The sequence below is a fragment of the Oncorhynchus gorbuscha genome, linkage group LG03, assembly GCF_021184085.1.
Source record: "Oncorhynchus gorbuscha isolate QuinsamMale2020 ecotype Even-year linkage group LG03, OgorEven_v1.0, whole genome shotgun sequence".
NCBI lineage: Eukaryota > Metazoa > Chordata > Actinopteri > Salmoniformes > Salmonidae > Oncorhynchus > Oncorhynchus gorbuscha.
This window is the reverse complement of record NC_060175.1, coordinates 67,980,608-68,003,250: the sequence shown is the minus strand read 5'-3', so window position 1 is coordinate 68,003,250 and position 22,643 is coordinate 67,980,608. Positions and strand designations below refer to the sequence as shown.

The 22,643-nt window shown below is 44.9% G+C and overlaps 1 protein-coding gene across 1 annotated transcript; it reads left to right on the top strand.

Moving 5' to 3' along the window:
* zgc:136971 (S9 family peptidase) lies at nt 1–13,886 on the top strand. The gene is made up of 22 exons (XM_046343420.1): nt 1–126; nt 397–529; nt 1,046–1,178; nt 1,349–1,436; nt 1,551–1,626; nt 1,801–1,952; nt 2,149–2,283; nt 2,489–2,580; nt 2,712–2,749; nt 2,871–2,992; nt 3,547–3,607; nt 3,775–3,869; nt 3,951–4,002; nt 4,115–4,203; nt 10,015–10,150; nt 10,247–10,330; nt 10,547–10,627; nt 10,711–10,799; nt 10,959–11,167; nt 11,393–11,495; nt 11,584–11,690; nt 13,597–13,886. The coding sequence occupies exons 1-22, from the start codon at nt 115–117 to the stop codon at nt 13,703–13,705; spliced, it is 2,196 nt and encodes a 731-aa protein (XP_046199376.1). The 5' UTR covers nt 1–114; the 3' UTR covers nt 13,706–13,886.
* The last annotated feature ends 8,757 nt before the right edge of the window (nt 13,887–22,643 follow it).

Here is a 22,643-nt window from a genome sequence, read left to right as displayed (position 1 = left end):
GGCGCCATTAATCACTTCCTTTGTGAAATCCTACAAAATGTGTTGCTGCTGCCGCCTTCCGTTTGGTCTCTTCCATCAGCCCCTGTATGAAATGGTATCGGCCGTCGTGTCGACATGGAGTTCCTGGTAAAAGACAACTATTGTTATTATTACTTATTTTACAAGTACCACTTTAGCTCAAAATGGACATTTGTGTTCCGCCTCTGTTTATCTTAACATTCGTCTCTCTAAGCCTTTAAAATGAAGCTGATACATAGTTTGTTGAATGCATGCAGTCACATGGCTTTAATATCACCTGTAATCGATGGAAGTGATTAGTTAGCTAGCTAATACACTGTAAAAGTGTTTCCAAAAACAGTTGACAGCTGCTTGTCTAACTAACGCTACTGCACCTAGGCACGAATGGAACCCGATGCTATCAGCACTTTGTACCGTGAATATAGTGGGTATCCCACCCCTATTTCTGCCTTCGTGACGGCGAATGACTACATGGCACTATTAAACGGCACGAGTTTCACTTTAATTGCAGGTGAGACACTGCGCGCACACACACACACACACACACAATAGAGATGTATAGAGATCGCAACGTTGTAACTGTCCCTCTATGGTGTCTGTGAGCCCACCGGTAGCCCCTGAGGCCATCACCATTTTGAAGTCGTCAATTTTCTTCTGCTTCGGAGTTGGTTAACAAACTGAAAGGGCGTATTTAATATTTTTTTTAACCTTTTATTTAACTAGGCAAGTCAGTGAAGAACAAACTCTTATTTACAATGACTAATGTAACCAGAAACAATTAGGGTGTGGGGTTTCTCGCTTCCTCTTCGGTCTCTGCTGCTACCTTAGAGTTACATAGAGGACTCACCTTTGTGTCTGTGCCATAAACCTGTATGTTCTTGTTTTTTGACTGCACATATGCTATTATGTTTGCTTGGTTAGAAAAAATAGTTTGAATTACTTTTTTAAATGTATTGATAAAAAATATTAAAAAAAATAAAAAATCATAGTTATTAACCTCTCCTCCTACCTCTCCTACACCTATCAGAGTGGAGTCAGAGTGAGACCTACCGGGGAGCCAGACTGCATTATGCCCAGCAGTGGACACTGATTCAAAACTACAGTAAAGAGACCGACATAGAAATCCAACCACCAAGCCCCTGCAGCCTTTTACACGGCGAGTAAGTAGACAGACTGCAGATTAACTCTCCCCCACCACTCATTCTCCATCTGTGTCTGGTGTTGATGATGTAATGTGTGAGATTTGTGTAGGTATTTATTTAAAGGTACGATAGGTCCTTCTCTAAGCTGCCATTTTCCATGCTTTCTTCCTTCCTTTCTGCTCAAATAGATTGCTGAGTTCCTATTCCCTGTCTGGAGATCTGAAGGCAGTTGTCAGGGAAACCAGCGGTCAGTTTGCTGGACAACAGTTCCTAGAGGTAAGGATGGAGTGGTCTGGCTGTGTCGGTCATCATTTGGCTAAATTCCTTCACCCACCCGGATACGGTACATACTGGTTTGCTTGAACTTTTAGAGGGTCTTTTCATTTTCAGGTGTGGAGCAACAGCAGCTTAAAAAAGATCATCCATCTCACAGCTCTCAACAAACATGGGAGAGTGTATGAGGATGGTAAAGGCCTTTTCTTGGGTGGTTTTAATGCCTACGGTGCTCTGAGTATTCTGTCCGATACTAGACGTTTTCCACTGTGGACCTAATCAGGGCCATTTGCTTGAATTCTTAAGCCAGTCATTCTCTCCATGACGGCCTGTCTTTGTCTCTTGTTCGCCCTCTGTTTATGTGCAGCTCAGTTTGGCTGCCTGGCCTGGTCTACATGTGAGAGCAGGCTGCTGTATGTAGCTGAGGGGAAAAGGTCTATAGGAGATTCCTACACTTCAGCCTCCAGCCCATCAGCTGGAGAGTCAACAGCAAGACCCTTGGGAAGCCCTTCTGAGAAGGTATCCGAAACACCCTGCTCACTCCTCTATTCATTGTCTTTGTATGTTTAGCTATACATTCAGTTGGATGCAGTCTGTGACATTCGGGTGTTTCTGGAAATGCTCTTAGGATGGCTGCTATGTTGTGTAAACGTGACCCAGTGTTTATTTTATTTTCATGGCTTCAACACCCTTCCTTTCCCCTGTTGTGCATCAGGACAGGAGTATGTACTGGGAGGACTGGGGGGAAGGCTTGACCAGTAAAAGTGTCCCAGTGCTGTGTGTGGCCGACGTGGCCAAGGGCACGGTAACAGTGCTGCAGGGTGTCCCTTCACATGTTTCCCCAGGCCAGGTGAACGCGCACGCACGCACGCACGCACGCACGCACGCACGCACGCACATGAAGGTATTAGCAGAGCATCATATGGTATTTGCAACTTCACTAGAAGGATCACCAGTCACATGTCTTGTAATCATGTAAGTCTATGTAATATCATGTTATGCCATGTAATGTACAGTAATTGTTGTCATGCTGATTGCCTGTCTGGTTAACACAGGCTCTCTGGGCCCATGATGGCGAGTGTGTTTTTTTTGTGGGCTGGTGGCATGAGCCCTTCAGACTGGGCCTGAGGTTCTGCTCCAATAGGAGGTAAGGAGCAGCCTGTGTAGTCTACTATGTTTACGTCATCTCACTAATCAATATTCCAGAGTAATAGACTGATCAAGAGATGCCCTTGTGTGTTATTTTAGAAAGACTCAAATGAAAATATCTAATTTCAGGTCAGCTCTGTTTTGTCTTGACTTGGAAGGAAACTGTGGTGAGCATTTTTTTCTTGATTGGTTCATTGTCATGGCAAACAACTTGTTAATTCGCAGTGAAGTAACAACAAAGCTTATCTTTCCTCTCAAACCTCCAACCCTTTGTCTATCCTTACACAGAGTGTCTGTCTGGGGACACCAGCTCTGTCTCGTCCCCCCGTCTGAGCCCTGATGGACGCTACCTGGTGTACCTGGAGGGACAGGTGTTTGGCCCCCACAGCCAGTGTCTCACCATGCAGCAGGTGAGTCCCCAGCCTCTCAACTCCCAGACTTCAGTCCAGACCCTTCCCCTCCCAGCCTTGCCCCTAGTCCTCAGCATTACCTCCAGACCCCCGCTCCCAGCCTTGCCCCTAGTCCTCAGCATTACCTCCAGACCCCCGCTACCAGCCTTGCCCCTAGTCCTCAGCATTACCTCCAGACCCCCGCTCCCAGCCTTGCCCCTAGTCCTCAGCATTACCTCCAGACCCCCGCTCCCAGCCTTGCCCCTAGTCCTCAGCATTACCTCCAGACCCCCGCTCCCAGCCTTGCCCCTAGTCCTCAGCGTTACCTCCAGACCCCCGCTCCCAGCCTTGCCCCTAGTCCTCAGCATTACCTCCAGACCCCCGCTCCCAGCCTTGCCCCTAGTCCTCATCGTTACCTCCAGACCCCCGCTCCCAGCCCCTTCATGAAGGAACTGTTATCGCCTTATCAGAAAGAAGCAAGGATGGTCTGGAGGTCAGTGGAGTGCTGTTTATGCTTCGCTGGTGGTACTTTGCACTATTATACTGTTATATCCATACCTTCTCTCTGTCCACAGTATGACCTGGAGATGAGGAATATCTCGTTGCTGGTGGACGTAGTCAATAGGCCAAAGAAAGGTACAGAAATTGAATAACTTTAACGCAACATTTTGAGCTTGACATAGAATGGCACCTCATTCCTACTGAACCTTCCATCTCTTGCTTCTCACCCATTTCCTTCCCCGGACCAATCTATCAATCCCTCTCCCTCCCGTTCCTGTGGCCTCCCCCTTGTCCGTCCCTAGATGCGTTTGCTGGGCTGTATGAGGCTCTGCCACCTCGTTGCTGGGCGTCAGACAGCCAGAGAGTGGTCTTCAGTAGCGCCCGGAGGAACTGGAGGGTATAGTGAAACATGCACAAGCGGACGCAAATAATTTTGTACTCCAAGATCTCACTTTCCATTCTCTCCCTCTCTCCCAAGGACCTCTTTGTAGTGGACAGGACCTCTAGGAGAGTAACCCGCATCTCTGACCGTAAGCTCTCCTCTCCTTTTATATGATTATTAGTCTGTTTTCATCTCGAGCCTCTCAAACTGAAACTAGTCCGATCTGTAGCAAACCATTCAATCTTTCTCTCTCCCCTCAGCTGAGAAATTTGGGAGCTGGAAGCTGCTCACCATCCAGAATAACCTGATGGTGGTCCACTGTTCCCATCTGAACGAGGCCCCACGCCTGGTAATACAGTATTGTGGTCATTCATATATCGCTCTGGGCATTCAGGTTACGCCTATACAACGGTCTGGTCATTCTGGTTACCTCTATACAGAGCCCTCTGCATTCAGTTTACAACTATACAACGGTCTGGTCATTCAGGTTACCTCTATACAGAGCTCTGGGCATTCAGGTTACCACTATACAACGGTCTGGTCATTCAGGTTACCTCTATACAGAGCTCTGGGCATTCAGGTTACGCCTATACAACGGTCTGGTCATTCAGGGTACCTCTATACAGAGCTCTGGGCATTCAGGTTACCTCTATACAGAGCTCTGGGCATTCAGGTTACCACTAAACAACGGTCTGGGCATTCAGGTTACACCTATACAATGCTGTGGTCATTTAGGTTACAGTATTTTCCATTAGCACCGGCTGTCGGCTATACAGCCGGTTACACACATTTTCACCCGGGTACTTTTTCCACTTAGATTAACTATGCTACTTTTTACAATTCACAAGTCTGGGTGGAAAGAAAGTCCACCGAGCACTCTCCCACTAAAATGAATGATATGCATCTTATAGCGCGTGTCAGTCAGTGAGCGACGACAGGGAGACGCTGCTGGTTTGACAGTCTCCTGTCTGTCCCGCCTCTCTACCTCCTGGGTGTGTGTGTTGTGTATGCTGTGCTTGCAGTCACATTGTTTTACACGGAGGGATAGAGCACAGAGGAGAATGGTGACAGGAGGATGGGCTTCATTGTAATGGCTGAAATGGAACCGAGTCAAACATGTGGTTTCCATATGTTTTTGATACATTTCCATAAATTCTGTGCCAGCCATCACAATGAACCCATCTTTTTGTAGCTCCTCTGAGAGAGCATGATGCTCTTTCATTGTCTGAGTCAATTTGCATGTCCCATATAATGTGCTAACGATGAGTCGAAATCCACTTCGTACATTATTTTCTGGCACATGAATTTATTTTCTTGTGCTCCATGGCCATTTTGCATGTACATCTTGGTGGGACAAACTCCCCCTCTGAGTTTTTTATTTTTCGGTGCATGTTAGCAATGTCACTACACAACACTAAACGGTACATTTCATTGCACTATAACGGTGACCAACAGTGCCCACAAAACGGCTAAGACCTACATAAAGCTGTCCCAGCTATAGAGCTTTCTTTTCAGCGCCAGAATTAATCCTTATCTCTGCTACACCTGCCTGTCAGCGGAGCCTTGTCTGGCAGCAAAACTGTTCTTTCAGCCACATTTGCTGCCTTTAAAAAATAATAGCTGATATGGCTGACTTGCTTAACCTGTTGAGACTCTAGGGGCAGTATTTTCACTTTTGGAAAAACGTTCCCGTTTTAAACGGGATATTTTGTCAGGACAAGATGCTAGAATATGCATATAATTGACAGCTTTGGATAGAAAACACTAACGTTTCCAAAACTGTAAAGATATTGTCTGAGTATAACAGAACTGATGTTGCAGGCGAAAGCCTGAGAAAAATCCAATCCGGAAGTGCCCCAGGTTTTGAAAGCGCAAGTGCCAATGAGTCCCCATTGAGCTGTGAATGTGCTATGAACCAGCTTACGCTTTCTACGTATTCCCCAAAGTGTCTACAGCATTGTGACTTATGTTGAAGAATACCCGTAGGGGGCTACATTGCGCAAGTGGTCACATGATGCTCCCGGAGAGAAAATCTCACGTAAAGTACAGAGGTAGCCATTATTCCAATCGCTTCTACTGAGAAACCAATTGTCCCTGTGGATATATTATCGAATAGATATTTGAACAACACCTAGAGGATTGATTCTAAACAACGTTTGCCATGTTTCTGTCGATATTATGGAGCTAATTTGGAATATTTTTCGGTGTTGTCGTGACCGCAATTTCCGGTCGATTTCTCAGCCAAATGTGAAGAACAACGGAGCTATTTCGCCTACAAAAATATTGTTTTCCCAAAAGATTAACTTTGGCTATCTACCTGGGAGTCTCGTGAGTGAAAACATCCGAAGTTCATCAAAGGTAAACTATTTAATTTGATTGCTTTTCTTATTTTCGTGACAAGGTTGCCTGCTTCTAGCAGGGCATAATGCTATGCTATTGATAAACTTACACAAATGCTTGTCTAGCTTTGGCTGTAAAGCATATTTTGAGAATCTGAGACAACAGGGTGATTAACAAAAGGCTAAGCTGTGTTCCAATATATTCCATTTGTGATTTTCATGAATAGGAATATTTTCTAGGAAGATTTATGTCCATTGCGTTATGCTAATTAGTGTCAGATGATGACAACGGTCCCGTTCACGGGACGGGGTGTCACTAGAGGTTAAATAAATGTGTCTTGAGATTTCCGAGTTTCCAGTTGTTTTGAATGCTGCAGAAGCTGGATTGACAGCACGGCTAATGTATTCAACCTTTTCTGGTCCATGGTGTTCAATATTTATCCTTTTAAACACCCACTCCACTGAATAGCACGCTTTGCCTTGCAACGTTTGCAGTTAGCCACTGATTCCTTCCAAATCACTCATCGTTGAATTAGTGAGTTAGCGATTTCCAACTTGGTGTGTAATGTTGATGTCCAACGGCCGACGAGCACCGATAAGTTTGTCATCATTTCTCTTCATATGACAACGATTTGCCAGTAGATTGTCGACTTAATTCATGATGACTGCTCGCTAAGATTTTGAATGTATGACGTTGACATGATCAGTCCAATCAAAGCTACTGTAGATATAATGTAATTCGACGTCATTTTATCTGTGGCCAACGACCTTGAGCCTTCTTGGATGGGCACTGTTAATGTAACTCAATGGATGCGTTTCAAACAGACAAGACGCTCTCATCCACTTACCCTCGCCTTATGCCCTTGGGGGAATCCCTGCGGCCATATTTGTCGTCGATCCAAATGATTAGCCAAGCAAGGGAAGTTTCCAACGTAAGCCCTTCAGCCCTTGTTTTTAATGGAATTTACGGTTGTGCAATTTTATGTTCACTTCGGGTCCTGAAACGCCCCATAATTCAGTTCGCGATTATTGTACATCCGTTAAGAAAAGTCAGCCAAAACGTAAAACCTCAAGGTCAATATTGAGTCAACAGTAAGTAAAAACGAATGTAAATAAGTTAGAAATTGTGCTGCTAATACACAAACACGTCTCATAAATGTTTTTGTTTGGTTAGCTTTTGGAAATTGTAGAATTAAAAAATGTTCCTTCAAAGTTCCAGCTAGGCAGGCTAACGCTAGCCATCATACAGTTGGCGTATATTAATAAATATATAGTTAATATATATAGACATGCAATTGACTGTAGGGCATATAAAGCACCCATAAGCCACCGGTGGCTGAAAACACAATCATCGCAGGATAAATGAGTGAATTTCTGGTCAAGGACGGTCCATTTAAAAAAATAATTCCTTCCTCCCTCGCCCATTGCTCTGCAAGTGTGTACTCTTCATGATACGTCATCGGAAGTGTCCACTTAATTTGAGAGCTGAGGGGAAAGGATCTCTAAGTGTTTGGTATGCAGCCTATGACAGCACCCAAGGGGCTTGAGGTTTCGAACTCTACCTGTAGTTTTTGCAGTGACCTAATGTCCCCGTGAGTGACAGAACACAGCCAATCAAGGCGCAATTAGGGAACACATGTTTGTGTGTAACAGAATCGTCATGGAAAGGCATTTCATTTGCTGTATCAAGCAAGAAGGCAGTAACTGCCATCTAGGGTCAAAGATCATGTCAATGTAAATAAAAAATGACCGTAGTAAGACAACCACATCTCCAATGATCTGCCTACAATTAATTTGGCTGGACAATAAAACAAGTCCTTTTTGTTTTTTCAGTTTCACTCTATGAGCATTTACTGCTCTGTTGCTTGGTAGGGCAGAACTGTCATTTGATTGACAAACAAGCTTGACTCAATGTTGTCTAACCTGAAAAAAAGTCAATCTCATATCCTTACCATTTCAGAAATCATACAACTACATTGTCTGTCCATGGTACAAGTAAACTAAAGATCTCGTTTTGTATTTTCGATATGAACTCTATCAGGACTTGCCAGACAGTGACGTTAAAAGTGAGTGACTTGTCAGTAGTCTCCCGAATCGCATCTGTAAGAGTTCATTTGGCTTCATCTTTCGCATACTGGTAGTTTTTTTGTCTTATCTTGTCTTAATAAAATACCATTTGAAGAACAAACATTGTGGCAATTCATGTCTTGCAGTAAAATTCTTTAATCTCAAAAGAAGACTGGATAAATGTTTTATAAAGGTTTGTTTGCTTACTTAAAAAAACTAGTCCTGATCATCTAAGCCTAGACAATATATAATAAACACGAACAATTCACTGGATTCATACATTTCAGTCATTTTAATTTTGAACATAATACCAGAAAAAAATCACATTTTCAAAACTCAAAATCAAAACTCAAAAGTATTCAATAATTTGATTATTTCGGCCAGAATCAAGGCATTAGAATGTATTAGAGGACACAAATGGAGCTTGTTTCCCAGAAAATGACTAACCACCTGGCCTGGGTGATCCCACCTGGTTACTTTTTTAATATTTGGTTAGACTCCATGTGCTTGTGGGAAACACTGAGGTTACCCCTATACCACACGGTGGTCCTTTAGGTTACCCCTATACCACACGGTGGTCCTTTAGGTTACCCCTATACCACACGGTGGTCCTTTAGGTTACCCCTATACCACACGGTGGTCCTTTAGGTTACCCCTATACCACACGGTGGTCCTTTAGGTTACCCCTATACCACACGGTGGTCCTTTAGGTTACCCCTATACCACACGGTGGTCCTTTAGGTTACCCCTATACCACACGGTGGTCCTTTAGGTTACCCCTATACCACACGGTGGTCCGTTTACCCCTATACCACACGGTTCCGTTACCCCTATACCACACGGTGGTCCGTTAGGTTACCCCTATACCACACGGTGGTCCGTTAGGTTACCCCTATACCACACGGTGGTCCGTTAGGTTACCCCTATACCACACGGTGGTCCGTTAGGTTACCCCTATACCACACGGTGGTCCGTTAGGTTACCCCTATACCACACGGTGGTCCGTTAGGTTACCCCTATACCACACGGTGGTCCGTTATTACCCCTATACCACACGGTGGTCCGTTAGGTTACCCCCACACGGTATACCACACGGTGGTCCGTTAGTTACCCCTATACCACACGGTGGTCCGTTAGGTTAGGTTACCCTATACCACGGTGGTCCGTTAGGTTACCCCTATACCACACGGTGGTCCGTTAGGTTACCCCTATACCACACGGTGGTCCGTTAGGTTACCCCTATACCACACGGTGGTCCGTTAGGTTACCCCTATACCACACGGTGGTCCGTTAGGTTACCCCTATACCACACGGTGGTCCGTTAGGTTACCCCTATACCACACGGTGGTCCGTTAGGTGGTCCGTTAGGTTACCCCTATACCACACGGTGGTCCGTTAGGTTACCCCTATACCACACGGTGGTCCGTTAGGTTACCCCTATACCACACGGTGGTCCGTTAGGTTACCCCTATACCACACGGTGGTCCGTTAGGTTACCCCTATACCACACGGTGGTCCGTTAGGTTACCCCGGTGGTCCGTATACCACACGGTGGTCCGTTAGGTTACCCCTATACCACACGGTGGTCCGTTAGGTTACCCCTATACCACACGGTGGTCCGTTAGGTTACCCCTATACCACACGGTGGTCCGTTAGGTTACCCCTATACCACACGGTGGTCCGTTAGGTTACCTGGTCATATCCCATCATGTGTAGTTGCAGTACATTAACATATATGCATTGTGTAATTGTAGGCAGTGGCTTTTCTTCCCTTGGCTGGGGAGGAGGAGGAGGTGTCCTGGGACCCTCTGGGTGAGTCATGTCTACGTGGCGCCATCGTCAATGTTCTGGACATCATCCCTACACCCCAGGAGGAGAACCCAGAGTACTGTGAGTCAGTCAATAGTGGTTTAGAACTTGTCTGGTTGCCATAACTATGTCCTTGAGAAAAAAACAATAATATTAAGTTGTGTGTCTCTTATGCAGCTGGCCTAGACTTCGGGGCCCTGCTGGTTACGTCAAACCACCTTCCGTCACGCACCAAGGTCCCTCTGGTGGTGTTTATCCATGGTGAGAGAAACCTCTGGACAATCTAGATCCTGGGCCCATATTCATAAAGCATCTCGTAGTAGGAGCGCTGGTCTAGGATCAAATCTTCGCTGTATATTTAATTAGTATATTAACTGATCCTAGATCGGCATTCTTATTCTGAGACTTATGTATGTATATGGGAACTGATCTATGAAAGAGCTCACGGCGGACTGAAGCTTATTTGTTCTTTCCCAGGCGGGCCGCACTCCCAGTTCTTTGCAGAGTGGAATGTCACGACAGCAGTCCTGGTCAAACTGGGCTTTGCTGTACTCATGGGTAAGATAGTGGACTTCCTCCTTGGCTCACATCAACACACTGGTATCCACTGATAGAATATTGTTTCTTTCTCTGTGTTGTAGTGAATTACCGTGGTTCTACTGGCTTTGGCCAGGACAGCATCCTCTCTCTGGCCGGGAACATCGGGAGCCAAGACGTCAAGGATGTGCAGGTACCGAGTGAGCTCTCAGCTGAAAATATCTACAGCCAGAGCCTTCAATACAACTGTGTTTCTCAACCCGCGGTGCCAGTCAGGTTGCTAATTTGTATTCTAACTCAATACTACTAACACATCTTGTGCAACTAACCTCAACCTAACTATCATTCCCAGAGGGCTGTACTAACTGCCCTTGCTGACCAAACTGCTGAGAAGCTCTTAACCCTTGACCCTGATAAAGTGGTGGTGATGGGTGGGTCCCACGGGGGCTTCCTGGCCTGCCACCTGATTGGCCAGTACCCAGACTTCTACAAGGCGTGTGCCGTCAGGAACCCAGTCATCAACGCTGCCACCTTACTGGGAACCAGTGACATCGTGGACTGGTGAGAATTGACACTCTCTGTCCCTGTCTATCAGTGTATAGGACTGGAGAGTGGAGACTGTAAAACACTAATTAAAGTGCACTAGTTGGGGGATGGAAATTGTGCACTGCATATTTAAGACTGTATTTGCATAGTACTTGTATTTTTTTTAATGGTTATTTTTACAATGTGATTAATTGGTTGGTTGATGGATAGTTGTCCTTTGTCTCCCTCTACCTTTCCTAGGCGTTACTCTTGTGTGGGGCTGCAGTACTCTTATGACCAGCTGCCCACCCCAGAGGCTCTCACCACCATGCTCCAGAAATCCCCCATATCCTACGCACCTCAGGTTTGATGTTCATGCACACAAATGCAAGCACACTCCCTTATAAGCTGTCAATGAGACAAGCATATCATTTGGTTTCCTCTGTGTCCAGATCAAGTCCCCAGTGCTCCTGATGCTGGGGGGTAAAGACAGGAGAGTGTCCCCTCACCAAGGTTTGGAGCTGTACCGCTCTCTGAAGAGCAGGGGCTCCCCCGTCAGGTGACAACCGCTTGTTATATAATCCATCATCCTGCCCACATGAGAAGATAACTACAGATTACTATAGAATACCACAGTACTTACTATAGAATTTGGCTCAAACTCATTAAGAAGGAAAGAAATTCCCCAAATGAACTTTTAACAAGGCACACCTGTTAATTGAAATGCATTCCGGGTGACAACCTCATGAAGCTGGTTGAGAGAATGCTAAGAGTGTAAAGCTGGCATCTAGGCAAAGGGTGGCTACTCTTAAGAATCTCAAATATAAAATATATTTTATTTAACACTTTTCTGGTTGCTATATGATTTCATAGTTTTGATGTCTTCACTATTCTATAATGTAGTAAAAATAAAGAAACCATTGAATGAGTGTGTCCAAACTTTAGACTGGTACTGTAGAGGAGAACTCTCTTGGTACATAGTATGGTCTTCAGCTTATAAACTTTAGACTGGTACTGTAGAGGAGAACTCTCTTGGTACATAGTATGGTCTTCAGCTTATCAAACTTTAGACTGGTACTGTAGAGGAGAACTCTCTTGGTACATAGTATGGTCTTCAGCTTATAAACTTTAGACTGGTACTGTAGAGGAGAACTCTCTTGGTACATAGTATGGTCTTCAGCTTATCAAACTTTAGACTGGTACTGTAGAGGAGAACTCTCTTGGTACATAGTATGGTCTTCAGCTTATAAACTTTAGACTGGTACTGTAGAGGAGAACTCTCTTGGTACATAGTATGGTCTTCAGCTTATCAAACTTTAGACTGGTACTGTAGAGGAGAACTCTCTTGGTACATAGTATGGTCTTCAGCTTATCAAACTTTAGACTGGTACTGTAGATGAGAACTCTCTTGGTACATAGTATGGTCTTCAGCTTATCATGAGGTATTTGATAGACTGGTACTGTAGAGGAGAACTCTCTTGGTACATAGTATGGTCTTCAGCTTATCATGAGGTATTTGATAGACTGGTACTGTAGAGGAGAACTCTCTTGGTACATAGTATGGTCTTCAGCTTATCATGAGGTATTTGATAGACTGGTACTGTAGAGGAGAACTCTCTTGGTACATAGCATGGTCTTCAGCTTATCATGAGGTATTTGATAGACTGGTACTGTAGAGGAGAACTCTCTTGGTACATAGTATGGTCTTCAGCTTATCATGAGGTATTTGATCTCAGGTGACCCAAAATTAGATTTTGTGCACCAGCTATTGTTGACACTCCTCCTACCCCTCAGCTTACCCGACACTGCCTTCTGATCTTGCCAGTGAGATGTATTGTCCTTGTTCAGCCAAGACTCCTCGACATGTAGGATATTGCACTTCTTCAGGTCCCATTGATAGGATAGTCTCCCACAGAGCTGGTCTAGTTTGTTCTCTAGTGATTGTACGTTCGCCCAACAAAACAGACTGCGATGGCGGTCTAGATGCGCGCTGAAATAGCCTAATCATGACGCCGCTGCTTCCACTTTCGAGTCCCGGGGATCAGGGCCGGGTCCGGGGTCAACAACCAGAGCTGCCGACTCGTTGAAGTAGAATCTATATCCGAATCGAGGTTAGTGATTGCTGTTCTGATGTCCAGAAGCTGTTTTCCGTCACAGGAAATGACAGCGGAAACATTATGTACAAATGAAGTTTCATCTCAGTGGAGGAAAAAATCACCACAAAATAGCAGAATTTGGTCAGGAGCCTGTAAGACGGCAGCTATGTAGCGCCATCCTAGTTTAGCAATGTTATTAGACGGTTCGTTGACCTGTGTGAACTCTGGGCCGTGTTTGTTAGGTACCCGACGGAGGCAAAACAAACTGAAACAGGGCGGGACTACCTGAACTTGTCCAATAAGACATTTGTTGTTTTTGTTTTCCTACATTGTCCGCTCATAAACACAACTGTGCTTCCCCCCTTGCAGGTTGCTTTGGTTTGCGGAGGATGCCCACTCTCTGGCTCGTGTGGACACTCAGGCTGACTGCTTTCTCAACGTGGTGCTTTGGTTCCAGCAGCACCTCCACCTGCACTGAGCCTGGTATGACTGGGGACACGCACAAAGAAGAACTGTGGAATTAAGACAGCCACACGTGTGTGTGTGTGTGTGTACTGCACTCCCTTGTACATTTCAGTTGGTACCCGGTTCTTCTGGTGTTGGTGTTCTATGGTTGCATCATGTTACGCCAGCAATAAATGTTTTGTTGAAAAATGACATCCTTTTGCGTTGATTGTAAATTGTGCACAACCTTCCGTGAGCTCCATGAGCCAATGGATGATTTACTGAACTGCAGATGTGAGATTCCTGTGGTTTTGTCTGGAAAGCATCCAAAACACCAGTGTCGGGGAAGCTTCTCTAAAAATCTATTTTGCCGTGCTACTCATTACACTGGAAGACGTTAAGCTATACTGGAGCGAGACATAGCTGATTTAACTGTTTTTAATTACAAGCACAGATGGGACCCTTGGAACTGAATTTACTTGGGCATTAATCATGCAAAGACATTTCTTTATTGTGACATGGCGTCAGTGAGATTCAAACCTATGGTCTTCTGTTTCCTATCCATGGAATTAGTCTACTGCACAACCAGAATGGCGCTAGCGTGTCAAGGTTTTTAAAAACTCATACGAGGCTGTTCATTTGTCTATTCAGACAAACCCCATTTCAAAGGAAACAAACGCATTAAGATTAGGTGTAGCCAATTAGTCGGCACAGCCAACACACCTGAACGTTTTGTCATTTTATGGGACGGTTTCTTAATGTTCTTGGACTTTACATAGAACCACGAGGAAACCTGTAGGAAACATTATACTGAAATTTACAGTTTCTCAGGATTCTCTGAACTATTCGAGAACATTCCCAATGTCAGATCAGTCGGAGAAGGTTCCTATAACATGACCTAAAATGTGACCTTTGAACTTTTAGGGAACGTTCTATTAAAGTAATTGCATCCTCTTTTGTGAAGTCCCTTAAATGTGCTGAGAATGTTCAAAAGCCAAGCAACTATCCTGCACCATTCCCAGAAAGTTGTGTGCAAATAAACCACGTTCTCACCAAGCGCTAAGAAACATGGTTCTCAGAACGTTATGTGCCAGCTGGGTAGTTCACTGCATCCAAATTACTTTGTGTTCATATGACAATTGGAAATGTCAGACTACAAATTGCAAGACTGATCACTTTCTGGTCGTATGTTAAAATAATGTAATTTATTCTATTAAACACTGTTTCAAGTGAGAATTAGGCAGGTCGGTAACACTTCACTTGACACTCGGTCATATGTCATAACAGCTGATATAACTTGTCATATGACCAATATGTTTACACCTGGTGTGACATTGTATTGTGGCTTTTACTGACACCTAAGTTTCAATCCACATTTATTCAAATTAGTTTTCTCCCTGCCAAGAAGTTCCTTTTCATTTGAAATTTTCTTAAATCCTTTGTCATGAATTTTTTTTTTTCTTCTCATATTTGAATTCAGCTTGTAGGAAACTTTGACACTTTCGTGAAGCATATTGACCATCCCGTGTCACTTGACGTGGACTAAGAAAATACACTATGACACTGTCAAGAAGCCTTGTGACCATCAGAATCATATAAGCCTGATAGAGGGCATGCACCTGATAGGCCTATCAGACGTCGTCAGTGTGATTGTCCTGCTCCTGCATTCATCCTGGTCATCAGCAACTGAGCTTTAGGGTAGGTGCATGTCTGACAACTGAAATTTAATATAGTCCATTTTTTTAAAATGAATGTTTTGCCTTGTGTGGTAGGTTTTGTGAGTTTGACACACAACAGGCCTGACACGCAATATATGGCGTGTCATGACCGTGTTATAACAGCTTATGACAAGTTATGTCTGCAGTTATGACTGTCAAAGTGTTATGACTCTAGGTGTCAAGTAAAGTGTTACCGGCAGGTCTGATGCCGAAAAAGAAACAAAATTATTGCATATTTCATTTTTGTGGGGGAAAAAAATGGTTAGCTTCGGTAGTTAGCTACACCACTACATGGCACAAGTAATTAACTACTGAATTTAGTTCCCTACTCCCCAACACTGCAAAACACTACAGTCAACTGCAGACAAAAACATATACCTGCCATGTTCAGACAACACTCACTCCCACAAGGGAACAGTGACACCTACAGAATAACTTAACTTACACAGGAGACACAACCACACCTTCAAAGATACCATTCACACTCGGTATGAAGGTAGAACTGACTATCTCTCCATGTTAAAGTAGTCTCTTTCAGGCAGATGGTGTAGAATCCAATACTTCAGCCCTCCTTTGGTGAGATTGAAAGAACCCAAAACAATGTGAGAAAGAATCTGAGGATAGGGGAAATAATGCTGTTTCCAAAATGTACTCCTGTTTTAAATTTTCCTCGTGACAAATTTATTTGAATACGAATGTTTCTGTTACTGTAGGGCTAAAACAGCAATACCTCTAGATTACTATAATTTATGATGGGTTGAACCCAAGCCGCCATCGCTTAACCATATTTCATGGTCATCTGTAAACATGTGGTTCTAGTTAATCTGATCTATCTAACCGGATCTCAATTTACCATCCTGTGGAGTGCAGTGCAGTTCTGGTATCCACCACCAGAGAGCAGTAGTGGGTGGTGGTGCTGTTGGCTGAGACGACTCTATCTTTGACCATGGCAGCATGGCTAAGTCATCATCGTGTCCTCACCTCTGCTGTTGATGTTGGCTGGTGTCAATACTGAGCAGAGAGGTAACAGTAGTACCCTGATGGCTAAAACACAAGATCAGAACCCAGTAGAGAGAGAGAGGCAGGCGGAAGGAAACGCAAGCACTGTCGGGGGGGCAAGAGTGGACCCAGTGGCACAGAGCGAGAGAAGTGGGCCGATCTGTAGAAATATGTCTCTGTTATACACTGGCCTTTGTGTTACGGTTCTGTATTTCAATGGTGGCCTGTGTGAGGGCTGTTTCCGTATTGTCTGTTGTGTGTCACGTGTTGATGTCATCGTGTCTGTTTGTATACCTCCCTACCTGTTACTCATTGTTTATCAGAATCTTAGTCTGTACCCAGTTAACACATTTGGTTCCTTGGAAATTGTGGGAACAACATTTTTGGTTTCCCATTGGTTCTGTGAACGAAGCCATACATTTCCTGACGGGGTAAACGTAATTTAAAAAATGTTCTGAGAACGGAAGTGAACATTTCTCCTGTTCTGGGAACGTACATTTTTAGGTTGCAGGGAGGTTCTGAGAACGTTTTACTATGGTTCCCTGAAAGTGTTCATGGGATGTTATCAAATAGACCCCATTTCAAAGGAAACACACACTCATTAAGATCAGGTGTGGCCAATTAGTGGGCGCGGCCAACACACCTGAACACAACTATGAGGACGTAGAAGATTCTTACTAGTGTTTTCTTGTGGTTTTTATGGAACGTTGTCTTAATGTTCTGAGAACATGACTTTGACTAGAACCATGGGGAAACCTGCAGAAAACAGTATGCTGAAGTACTGAAATTCACACAGGAGAACATTGTTTATTAACGTTCTCTGAACGTTCCGAGTACATGACTTTAACTAGAACCTTGATGAATCCTGCAGAAAAACAGTATGCTGAAGTACTGAAATTCACACAGGAGAACATTTCTTATTAACGTTCTCTGAACGTTCCGAGTACATGACTTTAACTAGAACCTTGATGAATCCTGCAGAAAAACAGTATGCCGAAGTACTGAAATTCACACAAAACGTTTTGTTTCTTAATGTTCTCGGGAACAATTTGAGAGCATGACCTGAAATACAATCATGAGGAAGCCTGTAGGAAATGTACTGAAAGTCCCACCTAAGAAACATATGGTTCACAGAATACTATATGCTAACTGGGCAGAAATCTGTGGAAATGACCACAGGGTCTCCCTACACAACTCCACACCACAGTAATCTGTTCCATTATATTCTCTACTTATACACCAACCCTGCTGTCAGAGATACTGTAGAGTCAGACACTCCTGTGTGTGTCTGGGAGAGTGGGCTTCGCCGAAGGGCCTGTGTGACCATAAAGCCTTAAAAGCCAGTGTGATGGGACCTGGGCAGCAGCTACCCAGTTGAATTCAGGTTCACTGCACTGCTCTGTGAAGACTGGACCTTTGACCAGCTCCCTGTAGCTCATCCACACATCTGAGGCCTTACCCACTGTGAGGGCAGAGGTCATACATAAACAGGATGCCTGTGAACCCACGCAGCCTTTGGTCTAGCTGACCAGGGTCACCAGGTGGTCAGCATGACCAGTGACCAGTGAGTGCCAGCCTCACGGTAGTTGTGTTTCCTCTGACCTGAATGCAGCATCTTTCATCTGAGGGACATAGAGCATAGGTACAAGGATCATATAAGGTTTCTAACAGCAAGAGCGAGAGTCGTGTGTTAAGAATTTCCAGACGGAGAATGAGAGATTCTCAGCTTTGTGTTCAGTAGGTCAATAATGGGTCATGTACCTCTCTCTCTCTCTCTCTCTCTCTCTCTCTCTCTCTCTCTCTCTCTCTCTCTCTCTCTCTCTCTCTCTCTCTCTCTCTCTCTCTCTCTCTCTCTCTCTCTCTCTCTCTCTCTCTCTCTCTCTCTCTCTCTCTCTCTCTCTCTCTCTCTCTCTCTCTCTCTCTCTCTCTCTCTCTCTTCAATTCAATTCAATTCAATTTGCTTCATTGGCATGATGTAACAATGTAGATATTGCCAAAGCTTACTTTGGATATTTACAATATGTAAATAATAAGAATCAGAATTGTCAACGGGACAACATTAACAACAATAACCAAGGGTCAAAATAACCATACATTCAACAATAACAATACGCATACAGTAGAGTACATGTGCAGGTTGATTGGTCTGTCAGACACTCCCTACTCAAGAACCGTATTACGATCACAGGCAAACATCCAGTGGCAAAAGCTGAGCTGTCAGTAAAGGTAGTGGTGATGAAGTGCTGTGGAGCGCAATATCGCATGGTGACGTAATGGGTATCTCAGCATGAGTTGTCATATAACTCAATGTAGAGCAACCGCGTGTGAAAACTGTGTTCATTTTGGCGAGGCCCCACTTTCAGACCCCTGATTGGATCCTGGAGGAGCGATGAAGACCTCTGGCTGAAGGAGAGAAAGGGTCTGCTGAGAGACACAGCCTGTCTGCTCCCAGGACCTCCCCAGGCCCAGAGAAGAGGGTCAGAGACACCCACAGGCCTGGTCACAACCAAGTGCTTGAGTTCCACTTGACCCTGGCCTGCCCTCTGCATTGTGTGGGGAGGTTTTCCGTGGCGCCTGGTTGCCTTCCGTAACGCTCTGCTGTCCTGAAGCTCATGTCTCATCCAACTCCCCAGCCCTCAGTGCCCCACTGTGCTCTCGCCTCAAAGAGACCCCTCTGGTTCCTTCTTAATCCTGGGGCCCTCAGCATCCTCAGAGGAGAGGCGCCCCTTCCTTCCTTCCTTCCTTCCTTCCTTCCTTCCTTCCTTCCTTCCTTCCTTCCTTCCTTCCTTCCTTCCTTCCTTCCTTGATTCATTCACTCCATTCATCCCATAAAAACACATATCTCCATTGTGCTTGTCCGTCACACATTCATGCATGTTTTCTGCATATTAAGGGAGAGGCCCTTTTTCAGTTTCATTTACATAACTTTCTCCACACGCAAAGACTGGATGAGGAGAGAGAGAGAAAGGGGAGACGAGAGGAGAGAGAGAGGGAGAGAAAGAGAGAGAGAGAGAAAGAGGAGGAGAAAGTGAGAGAAAGATAGAAAAAGGGGAGGAGAGAGTGAGAGAGAGAGAAAGGGGAGACGAGAGTGAGAGAGAGAGAGAGAGAGAGAGAGAAGAGAGAGAGAGAGAGAGAGAGAGAGAGAGAGTGAGAGAGAGAGAGAGAGAGCGAAAGAGGAGACGAGAGGAGAGAGTGAGAGAGAGAGAGTGAGGGAGAGAGAGAGAGAGAAAAGGGGAGACGAGAGGAGAGAGTGAGAGAGAGAGAGAGTGAGAGAGAAAGAGGAGACGAGAGGAGAGAGTGAGAGAGAGAGAGAAAGAGGAGACGAGAGTGAGAGAGTGAGAGAGCGAAAGAGGAGACGAGAGGAAGGGTGAGAGAGAGAGAGTGAGGGAGAGAGAGAGAGAGTGAGAGAGAGAGCGAAAGAGGAGACGAGAGAGAGAGAGAGAGAGAGCGAGAGAGAGAGAGAGAGAGAGAGAGAGAGAGAGAGAGAGAGAGAGAGAGAGTGAGAGAGTGAGAGAGAGAGAGAGAGAGAGAGAGAGAGAGAGAGAGAGAGAGAGAGAGAGAGAGAGAGAAAGGGGAGACGAGAGGAGAGAGTGAGAGAGAGAGAGAGAGAAAAGGGGAGACGAGAGGAGAGAGTGAGAGAGAGAGAGTGAGAGAGAGAGAGAGAGAAAGAGGAGACGAGAGGAGAGAGTGAGAGAGAGAGAGAGAGAGAGAGAGAGAGAGAGAGAGAGAGAGAAAGAGGAGACGAGAGGAGGAGAGAGTGAGAGAGAGAGAGAGAGAGAGAGAGAGAGAGAGAGAGAGAGAGAGAGAGAGAGAGAGAGAGAGAGAGAGAAGGGAGACGAGAGGAGAGAGTGAGAGAGAGAAAGGGGAGAGAGTGAGAAACAGTCAAAAACATGAATGCAGTAATTCAACAAGTAATTCAACAGAAACATATACCATTACATATACTGTTCCCTGTCACAGGCAACCTCTGGTTGAGAGATCAGTTTGTTACTCAGGTCACAACCAGAGGGAATGCAGTTGAGCTCTCTATTCTTTAATCTTTGCAATATCCTTCTCTGTCTCGCTCTCTCTCTCTCTCCCTTTATCTCGCTCTCTCTCTTTCTCTCCCTCCCTTTATCTCGCTCACTCCCTCCCTCTCTCACTCCCCCCTCTCTCTTTCCCCCTCGCTCTCTCTCTCTCATTCTCTCTCTCTTTTTCTTTCTCTCTCTCTCTCCCTCTCAATTCAATTAAATTCACTTTATTGGCATGACGTAACAATGTACATATTGCCAAAGCTTATTTTGGATATTTACAATATAAAAAATAAATTAAAATGAGAATCAAAATTGTCAGCGGGACAACAGTAACAACAATAACCAGGGGTCAAAATAACCATACATTCAACAATAACAATACGCATACAGTAGAGTACATGTGCAGGTTGATTGGTCTGTCAGACACGGTCCCTCATCTTATGGCAGGCAGCAATGTAGTGCGCTGCCGACCCACAGCTCTCTGCATCCTCCCCCAACAGGACGGGTAGCCTATCCTCATTAGACAGGTCTCTCTGCGTCCTCCCCCAACAGGACGGGTAGCCTATCCTCATTAGAGAGGTCTCTCTGCGTCCTCCCCCAACAGGACGGGTAGCCTATCCTCATTAGAGAGGTCTCTCTGCGTCCTCCCCCAACAGGACGGGTAGCCTATCCTCATTAGACAGGTCTCTCTGCGTCCTCCCCCAACAGGACGGGTAGCCTATCCTCATTAGAGAGGTCTCTCTGCGTCCTCCCCCAACAGGACGGGTAGCCTATCCTCATTAGAGAGGTCTCTCTGCGTCATCCCCCAACAGGACGGGTAGCCTATCCTCATTAGAGAGGTCTCTCTGCGTCCTCCCCCAACAGGACGGGTAGCCTATCCTCATCAGAGAGGTCTTTGAAACCTTGAATAAGGGTTTTCTAATTTGGGGAAATGACACTCTAATTGTTTTATATTTTTGACATTTTGTCAGGAAATGCAGAATGTCTCAGGTTCTGCTGTTGTGCAGTGGTTGCACAACCTTTCCTCTACAGGGAGCCAGGTTTTCCTGTGTCTTACCCTTCTCAATGGCAAGGCTGTGCTCACTGAGCCTGTATTTGGCGTTGTTCTGCGTTTGTGTCAATTTGAACGGTGTTTTGTTTTAAAATGGGTTTTCCATATGTTACCATTTTGTATCGCTAATTCCTCTTGTTTCGATTTTTTACGTTTTTTTTTTTTTTTTGCCACAAGTTGTCTGTGTTTATGGACACCTCAATTAGTGTCAGCTGCCTGCTGGTGTACTGTGCTTTTTTAGTTCTGAGTGTACGTCTATAGTTTTAAAGTCTCACAGGAATGAAGGCGTAATTCACCATTATGTGGGTCTCTATCCTTTTGGTTGGATTGTGTTCTAAGTCTATTCCTTATAATTTTACAATCTGCATCAAACCAGTTATCATCTGTGGTCTTTTCTCTTTAGTTTTTTATCCATTTCAATTGTGCTTCTTTTGCCGTTTGTGTGAATATATGGTTGATGTTTTGTACTGCCAGATTGATGCCTTCTTCACTGTGAGAGAATGTGGAATCCAGAAAGTTATCTAAGAGTGTCTGGATATTTTGGTTACAGGTTGCTTTCTGGTATTCTTCTGTGCTGTTTTAGGCCCATCTGTCTGATGTTGTATCTTACTGGGCTGTGAATGTCTGTTGTACAGCTTACTGGGCTGTGAATGTCTGTTGTACAGCTTACTGGGCTGTGAATGTCTGATGTTGTACAGCTTACTGGGCTGTGAATGTCTGTTGTACAGCTTACTGGGCTGTGAATGTCTGATGTTGTACAGCTTACTGGGCTGTGAATGTCTGTTGTACAGCTTACTGGGCTGTGAATGTCTGATGTTGTACAGCTTACTGGGCTGTGAATGTCTGTTGTACAGCTTACTGGGCTGTGAATGTCTGATGTTGTACAGCTTACTGGGCTGTGAATGTCTGTTGTACAGCTTACTGGGCTGTGAATGTCTGATGTTGTACAGCTTACTGGGCTGTGAATGTCTGTTGTACAGCTTACTGGGCTGTGAATGTCTGATGTTGTACAGCTTACTGGGCTGTGAATGTCTGTTGTACAGCTTACTGGGCTGTGAATGTCTGATGTTGTACAGCTTACTGGGCTGTGAATGTCTGTTGTACAGCTTACTGGGCTGTGAATGTCTGATGTTGTACAGCTTACTGGGCTGTGAATGTCTGTTGTACAGCTTACTGGGCTGTGAATGTCTG

Excerpts from the sequence above, each read along its gene's own strand:
- zgc:136971 (XM_046343420.1), top strand. Across the intron at positions 2,993-3,546 it reads AGTGTCTCACCATGCAGCAG|TATGACCTGGAGATGAGGAA; the intron begins GTGAGTCCCCAG and ends CTCTGTCCACAG. Across the intron at positions 4,003-4,114 it reads AGTAACCCGCATCTCTGACC|CTGAGAAATTTGGGAGCTGG; the intron begins GTAAGCTCTCCT and ends CTCTCCCCTCAG.